Raw genomic sequence first — 10204 nt, forward strand, 5'->3', positions numbered from 1 at the left:
ACCGCTTATTTAGCATGATTAAAGTTATTTTAGCAGTTCAATGGGTTTATTGGTCTGAAATAACATGGTGCGAAACCATAATGTCCACCATCACATCCAGCAGGGAACCAGTTTAATGAAATCTGGGGAGCCACAGTGATTTTATTGAAGCACAAGGACATCTTCACAGTGTCCAAGCCTTGGGGGGGGGGGGGGATGCAGATGGACAGCCTGTACCAGCATCACCACCGTTAGCCTCTGTCATAAATTTCTCCAAGAACAAACCCCAGGAGAAGTCAGCATGATCGCCCACTGCCCGGAAACAGCGCTTTCATGCGGAGCTTCACTCATCGCTGACGTCTTCACATCGCTAAGGGCTGCTCGCCAAGATCACACGCAAGCTCGCATAATCAGCCGGCTGAGTGACAAACCTAACAGAGCCACAGCATCGATATGCAGAAGAACAAACCGTACTGCCTCTCACCATCTGAGAGAGTGGGAATAAAGGGAGAGACTGATGACACAACGGGTTCTATGATGTCAGCGATCCTGACGGCTCATTTCCGCACACTGCGAAACTATGGAAAGCAGGTTATAAATAGCAGCAATCGCTCACTCTCGCACGGAACTGTCTGTATCACAGAACTTAAAATGTTCTATTTTGCCTACTTGCGTAACATGAGCTTTGGTTTAGATTAAACAGAAAACCATGCGATGGAGCACCGAAGGGCATCATCCACCCATGCTAAGGATGTCGTCCATGAGGTCCCAGCTCTTACCAAAAAGCCCCAAAAATCTAAAGGGTAGAGGAAGTGAAGCCCTCAGGAGGGTTAAGTATCCGGTCTCATAGAGAGAAGGGAAGGGTGATCGCCTGGATTGTGGCAGCTACAGGGGGGTAACACTGCTTTTAGTGCCGGGTAAGGTCCTTGTTAGGGTCATCCTTAATAGGATCCGTGATTATTACTCACCTACCAGTGACCAGAGCAGTTTTTCTCCTATGAAATCTATCATTGACCACATTCTGGCACTGAGGGTTCTCATCGAGCACAAATGACAGTTTCTTTGGAGTCTTTGTCGTTTTCATAAAGTGTTTGACTCAGTTGATTGGCCTGCTCTGTGGGACATTATGACACCTATGCATTGGTGCTGTGAGTGCTATGCAGAGTGGAGGCAGAACCTCTGCATTCTTTCCAGTTGACTCTGGGGTTCATCAGGGATGTGTTCTTGTTCTTCACTATTCAATTCAATGATTACATGGACTGGGTGTTGGGCAGGGTTGTGGAGTTCAGTGGCTGTGAGACGTCTCTTGGTCAAGAAAGATTCACTGATCTTGACTTTGCTGACGATACTGTGATCTTCAGAGTGAATGGAGGCTCTGCTCAGGGCTCTCGAGAGACTGCGCTTGTGAGTGTCCCGGATAAAAACCAAGATCCAGGCCTTTCATGACCTCTTGGGCACAACTATCAGCAGTGTGTCAGTCTGCGGAGGGAATGTCGACATCATCAAGAGGTTCACTTACCTCAGCAGTGATGTCTCTGGTGACTCTTCCTATGAAGTCAGTAGATGGACTGGGAAACCATGGGGGGTCATGAGGTCGCTAGAAAGGGGTGTGTGGCCAGTCCCGATGTCTTTGTAAGAGGACAAAGGACCAAGTCTTTAGATTCCTGGTGTCCCTGTCTTGCTGTATGGCTGCGAGACATGGACACTATCCAGTGAAGACTGGACTCCTTTGGGACTGTCTCTCTTCAGAGAATCCTTGGGTACTACTGGTTCGACTTTGTGTCAAGCAAGCGGGATTGCTCAGGGAGTCCCAAATGAGGCACATTACCTGCATTGTGAGAGAGCGCCAGTTATGGCACTAAAGCCATGTGACGCGTTTCCCTGAGGGTGATCCGGCTCACAGGATCCTCTGTGCTGAGGACCTGAGCGGCTGGACCAGGCCAAGGGGGCACCCACATAACACCTGGCTACAACAGAGAGACAGAGGGTGGGACTAGACCACATGACGGCCTGGGGGGCTGCTAACTGAGAATTTAAAGGCACCATTTCTCCCAAGCGCACACAACACACACATGGGAAAGACATATTAACGGCATAGACACAGACATGGGATCAGATATGCCCATCTTAAAGGTTTCAGGCTATAGTGTTAGTCACCGTGGCAACCCTCTCAGCATCAAAGAGCACAATAACGGTTTTCATTTAGTACCACGTCACAAAAACCACAATAAAGGTTTTGGCACCATTGCTGATGTTAGCAGATCTTCATGTAGACGTCAAACTGGTTAAACCAAAGAGCTTTTCCAGACACCAATGGACCTGTTACTTTCTTAAATGAGGTCCCCATTTTCGAGAATGTTGCACATGGAAAGCAGGAAAAAGTTAACATGCAATTAATATCTGAACTCTTCCCAAATTATTCAAAGTGCAGGATGTCGTCGGAATGTTCTGGAAGCAGCAGGAATGACAGCAGGACCAGCGTTACACACAGGGAGCTCCTGCGAGGTCACACTACACACATCTCTCATGAGCTCTCTGTGGCCAGAGCACAGGTGCCTCCCGGAAGGATCTGGGACGCTGTATCAGATAACCAACCCCCCCCCCCTCCCGTTGTTATAAATGCACCTCTCAGCAGTACAGGACCTTCTGAATGTAGCTGACCTTGGGCTCCCCCATTTGGGGCACCCTGCGAGAGCCTGAGTGCGAGCAGAACCGGGATATCCGCCACCCGGCCCGTCTCCATGGGAACGGTCACTCGGGACACAAGACCCAATGTAGTAACACAAGCTGCCCGTACAGCTGCCGAAAGCCTGTACGAGATCCCAATCGGCAGCGGGGAGGGCGGACCCATCTTATCGGCCAGATCAGCCTAGGCGTAATCGGAGACCACGGCCCATCAAACGGCTTGGCAAAGAAAATGCAACGTTGACATTATAATTACAGATAAACCCTTTTCCTAAAGTGTGGAAAGCCAGCTCCGTTTATCCGTACCCCAAGTCTCCCCCGGGATACAATTTGTGCCCATTTGTAATATCCTGTTGGAGTCGAGTGGTCCGTGGGCGTCCCCAACTCGCGGCTCTGGATCAGGGTGATTCCGGCTGCGATCTTCCCACACCAGAAGGGTTCTGTGAAGCGAGCACACCACCTGTTCGCTGTCCTCGGGCCGGGTGTACGGCCAAATCCGCTGTTGTAGCCCGTCATCTACGCTTAGGAACATTCAGAGCAGCCAGACGACTGAGGTGGCGGCTCACCAGAGATGTTATCTTTACATAATACTGAAATAAGTACTGCAGGAATGGAAGGGATGCATAACCTATGACTGGCAAAGTGCAAGGCAATAATCTTACCCGTAAAATTGGAATTTAAAAAAATGGTGTACATTATACATTCATTTAAATTCTCCAGTGACTAGATTTGGTCACAATGAAATATGATGCCATGAGCAGTAAAAACAGCAGTCAGGTGATGACATGGAAAGGCAGTTTTCTGAAGGACAGGGATCTGAAACTCATGCCTGGCACATCCATCAGCCCAAAACAGCACACAGCTGGGGGCATACTGAACTGGCCTTCAACACCGGCGGCCGGGGGGGGGTCCTCCGGGGAGAAGCCAGGCAGCTTTATCACGACACAGGGCCCGGCCACGGCAGCACGGGCACGGGGCCGAAGAAGGCGCCGTCCTTAAGAGGAGAAGCATCCAACTCCTGAGCAGGTGAAGACAGAGGAGCCTCGGAGCTGCTTCTCCTCACGTCCCTACAGCCCTGCTTCCGTGACGGTCCTGTGGGCTTAGTGACCCTCAGGCAGAGTCAACACCTTTTTAGGGTGTACAAACAAAAGAGCCGCTCTCTGTGTGAATGCTGTTCATGTTCATGATCCTGGGTGTTTCAACCCAACAAGTACACTGTCTGTCTCCTCATGCTGTTTTATTTCTATTAACTGCAATCTGAGAAAATACAATAAACACATAAATACACAGAATAAAAACAGACAAGAGACTTTATGCCAAATCCATGACCACAATATAAAGTTTAAAGCTTCTCTCAATTATCAAAGAGACTGTGACGGACCGGCAGCCCATGAAGTGAATATGAAGGATGGGAGATGTGAGCAGATGTAAGCAGATGTGAGCAGATGTGAGCAGTCCTGCTCGCTGGGCCACTAACGGGGGAAAATGCATGGGAGCCGAACACATAACTTCCACACATGTTGCCGTCTGCCTGCCACGTGATCATCAGCCGGACCGCCGAGAAACAGAAAAGTCCTTTTTGCTTTACCTCAGGAATTCTTCAACAGCTGCTTCCCCAAGAGTGTCATACAAGCATAATTACAGTCTGGGTTTAATTTCAGCATCAGACACTCGGTTTGCCCAAGTGCACAGACATGTCCAGCCCAGGACCAATGTCAGCAGGTGATGGGGGGGGGGGGGGGGATAGATTGTGCTACTGAAAGAGCTCCTTGAGCGGCGTTAGACTGAGTTGTGCCCGATACAGACTCTGACCCCTAAATTGGCCATTTCCCAATTACAAACAAGTCCCTAGAGATAGACCGCCCCTCCCAAATAAACTCCTGATCCTACACAAACGGCCTACTTAGGATTTTGTGAGCGGTCCCTTAACTCGAGCCAGGGTACTTTTCCACCATACTTTTGGTTTGGTACTTTCGCTTCTCCATTGACTTCTGGTTGAGTACCAGTATCAAAAGTTCCAGTACCAAAAGTGCCAGACCAGCTGGGACACTTTGGTACTTTGGGGTGGGACTTGAAATGCTTTCTTTGTCGACTGGTTATGCAAATATCCTGCCGCTGAAACACAATGCAAACGGCACCTTGAAAACAGTCGCGAACTCAGAAAATAATGATAAATGAAGTTTAAAAAAAAAGTGATTTGGTCATAAGAACATTTACAACAAAAAGATCCGGGAGGCATGACAAGAAACTCAAAAGTATTTTGTTGGACAGCAGGTATAAAGCGTGCTGTGCTAACGATGTGGTTTTGTTGTAATAAATATTGGGGTATTTATAAAACAAAAAAGGAGTTCAAAATTAATCAAGGATTAAAATGATTACGATTGTCTCAGAGAATTCGTGCTGTGCTCATGCAAAGCAGCGGAGGTAAAACTTTAAACATATAAGAATCTATAAAACAAATAATAATTAAAATTGCAAAACTTGGCAAGTTTTTTTTTTCCTATGAGAGTAACAGAGTAAAAATATTTTAGCGAAACTTTAACCCCCCGCACTAATAATGTCGGTACAGAATTCAAAGTATGAAAAAGCCTTATTTTAGTACAGCTGACTAGCAATGTAAGAATTATATGTGCATAACATGCAATATTAATACCAACATCTCATATTGACAAGCCCTATAATATACTACAGCCATTTTTCGAATTCAGTACAAAAAAAACCTGCCTTGCTCTATGATGTCATTCGGTGCCAGTGCGTGGCTCAGTGGGCTAAGCCTGTGTGCCTGTGATCAGAAGGTCACCAGTTCAAACCCAGCCTCAGCATGTCTGCGGGTCCTTGAGCAGGGCCCTTAACCCCCATCTCCCTGGGTGCCACAATAGGTGGCTGTCCTTCACGGCCTGCTGACTATGCCCTACAGAGAGCAAGTTGGGGGAGGAGTAAAGGGGATTTCCCCATAGGGATCAATAAAGTATAATTTATTATTGCCAGTTTTTAATGGAAACCAGTGGGAAACCAGCCCCTTGAGGTACCATACTTTTGGTACTTTTTCGGAGTACCAAAAGTACGGTACCTGGTGTGATGGAAAAACACCCCCAGCCAAGCAAAAGAAGCCCCCCCCCCCTGCACCTCCTTATGCACAACCCCCCTCATTACCTTCCATGTGTGGAACGTCAGCCCTAGTGAAAGAGTGGCGTGATGGGGGAGGGGAACGGAGGTGAAGAAAAAAAAAAGAGAGAGAAAAAAATCAGCCCTGCAGCCAAAATCGAAGTACATCCATGAAAATCCCAAAAAGCACCTTCTTAAAATCAGCCTCGACACTGAGCTTTAAAACTGCTCTAAGGTACCTTCTGATGGAGACACCATCAGGTAGGAGAACGTTAATATGCAACACAGATGTTCTCGGCTTTCCATATGAAAGCTGCTGGGACGGGCCGGAGATGTGCTCCCAGAGGTCTTTACGACTTTCCATGACTTCACATCTCCATGCCAATAGCGGGCAGCACTGCAGTAAATCTCCCGGCCTTTTGTCTAGCCATGGATTCCACGTCGCTCCCCTTCTCCAAGCCCCATAATGCAAAGGGACACCTTTGAAGGTCCATTCATATGCCAGGCCGCTCTGACAGTTTTATTCCATGTGGTTGCTTATTAACACACTGAATGGTGCCCCAGCCCCCAAACTTGTGTCATGCAGATCAGGCTGAGTCACCACAAGGACAGACTGATGCCTAGATCCTGCTCGGCAAGTGCAAGTTCTGACTCTATCCCCTCCCTTAATTCCAATCGCTGACATCGGAACTAGTGCCATATCACTAACAGGAACTCGCACAGAATACACTACTGAAACATTTCCATGTACCCCGCAGGCTAATACATTCACATAAGCTCACAAGTCCCTCCAAAGCTAATCTCCAGGCTGAACACTGAAACTCAGGTGCAGTACACAGGCAGGGACGGGTTACAGGGACGGCTAGTGGGGGGCAGAATTCGTCTTAGCAGATAGCCAACTTTCACATGGCTAACGCTAGGCCGATCTGTAACGAGCCTCATTAGCACAAGGGAAAAAATCAATCAAGCCAACGGCAACCATAAATTATTCAAAGGATGGGCTGAGCTAGCTAACACCAGAGCTAAGCTAACACCAGCATTTTGCATCTGCAGTCTTGCAGACTGGTTGCCTAGTTGAGTGACTACAAGGCATCCCTGAAGGATAATGTTTTATGTCTTTTTATGTCGTTACCCCAGCCATTACATGATGGTATTTTTACACAAGGCAGCTTTCTAGTGGTGCTTTTCCACTGGCATACAGGGACCAAGCGCTACTGCGAAGACAGACTATTTACAGGGTGGCTTCCGCTCGCTCTGGTCTTCCACTGCAGAAGGCTCAGCTCAGTAAAGGGCTTTCTGGATTCATTCAAAGGTGTCAGAGGAAGTCACGGTACTCCTAGTACGCTGTGTTCCTGTTTATCCAGCTGTACTGTGACATACAAAGCTTTGACTTCCCTGTACTATTTCTTGGGTATAAAACTGATATCTAACAGCTTTTAGATGCAACACACTGAAGTTATCTAGTGCTAGAGCAGATAGTCATTGTAACTAGGAAGGTCCTTTTTAAAAAGTTGTGCAAATACACTACTGCTACTGAAAACCCTAGTCACAAAAACCACACACACATGCACGATGTATTTTGCCAAAATATACTCAACAACTCCGGAACATTATGAAGAAATTTGACAGGATTCCAAGACGTAAATGCAGCACTGCAATGTCAGCCCCAGTGTTGACTTAAAGCCTTTTATTTGAGCTTATTTCCTGAGAATTTACCTAAACGCCAAACCCCACTTTGCCTGGGTCTTTCACGGCTCCAATAAAATATGTGTACTTCAAGCAAACTGCCCAGTGCTGACAGTGAAATAATAGGGGTGAGAGACACTTAATCCCACCTTTGTGAGCCTAAATCCCTTATAAAACACAAGACAGAGTATCCAGCCATGTTCTGAATGCAAATTCTTTTCCAATAAAGGAAGTCTCACCCATAAGTCACAGTTAATACCTCTCTAAACAGCAGGTTTCCCAGCAATGCCACACATGTACACAAATGACTACTGGACATACAAAGTCAAAAAAAAAAACTTCTTAAAACAGAAGGTCAAGCTGTCTCTGCAAAGAGGAATGGCGGCAGTAAACCCACTGGAAGAGATCTACATTTATTGTTGCTTTGCAAGGACTTTCAATTAAAACACATTCCTGTGCTGGGCTGCTGCCCCGTAATGGCTCGCGGCAACAGAAAGAGCCAGTGTCCGCGCGCACACTGCAGCTCCTTCAGCTCCGCTCTGCTGCGCTGCCAAGAAAACGAGCCTGGTGCAGGAGACGCGATTAGGCTGCAATTTCAGGGCTTCAAATGCGAGCCACTTGAAGTTTACGAAAACAAATGGAAACGTCTTGTAATGTAATAAAAGAGAAAGCTGAATTAGCCCCTAGTGAAATGTTACTAAAGAATACATTACAAACCTGGCAATCAAGTAAAAGATACCTTAAATGATGCAGAAATATATAGGCCTATGTATTGTATAATTTTGCAATGCTGAATAAGAAGTCGACGCATTCATGGGCATCTTCCTGATTTTTTCTTTCAGTTTACAACATAGAAATTAATAAATCTACATTTAAATCGTAACAACTCCATGTAAAACACAGAATGCAGCAGTTTTGTAGGAATCTTCCAGCGCGTACAATTTAATATGGTCTTCAGAGGTAAGTAAACAAGAAATGGTTATAATGTGTCACGATTAACTACCTCCATTTGTGCAGGACGAAACCAGGACACTGCTCCCCACATGCATGGCAGGGCTGTCCTCTGCCCGGATCGTCCGAGACGCTGAGCTGGGGGTGCGGGGGGAGTCGGGGTTTAAGCACATCGGACGGGGAAATATTGCCAGCATACCACACATGGAGTTCTGCTCCTACAAGCTTGTAAGATCTAACCACATCATTAAATGATCGTAACTGAGATGAAACTTCATTATATAGCCTACCAAAATTTTGAGACGCACGTATTCCAGTGCATACACGACAATCACTTCCCGTGCAATAAGCGCACTGCTTCACATGTAAAATAGCCTACACAAATTAGCGTTTAAGGCAGAGCTAAGTGTTACGTATATCGACAATACAAACAAAATGATAGGCGAAACTTTACATATAAACTGCGTTAAATATTAAAAACAAAGATCAGGAAAGTGCTCAGTTCCTAGACCGAAAAAATAACTCGCGTGTCAGCTCGTTAATTGACACGGAAATGTACTAATTGGTATATTTAGCTGGGAAACGGTGCCTGCCGAAGACATTAAGTCCCTCCATTGAGCAAAAGGAAAAGAAAACATTATTTATGATACAAACTTCACATAAAGGATCAGCAGACTGTATATGTAAACAATACATGCTACAGTAAAATGTTTAGAGAGTGCATACCACTGCATACCACTGCGATCCAGCGGTGTGCGGGCGCGCCGCTGGACGCCTCATTAACATGTGCGTTGTTTAGCTTCCTATGTCTTTCGCATAAATTTTGTAGCGATAATGCACTCTGTACTTACCAGTAAGCTGGAATTCCTCTTTCTGGATCCTCGAGTGAACATGTCAAGCCAATTTTAAAACTGAAAATGAGATCGTAAAGGGCCGTTGGGAGTGCGTGAGTCTTTGCACATTTGTAAGCGATTCCCCCCCCGCAGCGGCACCCGGACTCCGCAAACAAACACCCGCTATCGCATTACCCCCGATTCATTAATGAATGAAGGGAGCTTTTCCCCCGATCCACCGACTCCACCCCAGGCGAGTCTAGCCAGCTGGGGGTTGGGCTTCGGGTCTTACAATAAGAAGCTTTAAACTTGGAAATCAAGGTTTTAAGTAGTCCGCTCGTTCGTTAGGCCGTGCGTGAGAAGAAGCAAAAGAAAAACAGAAGACGGACTTTGAAATTGAAGAACTCTTTAAACCTAATTTCTTGTTAAAAGTACAGCAAGCATACATTTCAATGCGCTCGACACGAATCGGCGGTTTTATTGGAACTATGCGTCACCTTTACTTGGCTAAGCTGTTTGAATGAATGAATGAATGAAATTCATTCGGGCCACCAAATCGAAAAACCAAAATAGAGGAATTAAGCATTTAATTACCGACTCTATGCGACTCTTTAACCATATGTGTCATTGAAAGGCTGGGAAAAGATGTAATTAATTGTCCACCAAATGCTGTACAGTTAAGCAGGACAGAATGCCCCATAGTGATACCACAAGCAGCGTAATGTACACTTCGGGATAAATGAAACAGTCCATCGTACAATAGGTACTAGTATGTCAGTATGTGTGTATGAGGGCGGCGGTGTGGCTGTCCTCAGGTGTTACATCTGAGCAGATAAAGCACAGCTGCAACCAGTGTCTGCTTGTGATATTTTTCAATATGCTGGGTAAAAGCCGGGGTATTCCTGTGTGTCATACGAAACAGAAAGACTGCCCTCTCCCGTATCCGTGGGGTTCCTCACTGCGTC

General features: G+C 46.3%; 1 protein-coding gene across 2 annotated transcripts in view; it reads right to left on the reverse strand.

Annotated features, from left to right (window-relative positions):
• Positions 1-9749, reverse strand: part of prickle2b (prickle homolog 2b) — a 71449-nt gene extending 61700 nt beyond the window's left edge. The window contains exons 1-2 of one of the 2 annotated variants that reach the window (XM_023794032.2): positions 9258-9749; positions 8459-8544 (exon numbers count right to left, since the gene is read on the reverse strand). In XM_023794032.2, coding sequence (XP_023649800.1) covers positions 8459-8544; positions 9258-9299 — 128 coding nt within the window. In that variant the 5' untranslated portion in view covers positions 9300-9749. The remainder of the gene's footprint in view (positions 1-8458; positions 8545-9257) is intronic. The other variant, XM_023794039.2, reaches the window with a different exon arrangement.
• Positions 9750-10204: the final 455 nt, after the last annotated feature.

Source organism: Paramormyrops kingsleyae, chromosome 8 (assembly GCF_048594095.1).
Source record: "Paramormyrops kingsleyae isolate MSU_618 chromosome 8, PKINGS_0.4, whole genome shotgun sequence".
NCBI classification, from domain to species: domain Eukaryota; kingdom Metazoa; phylum Chordata; class Actinopteri; order Osteoglossiformes; family Mormyridae; genus Paramormyrops; species Paramormyrops kingsleyae.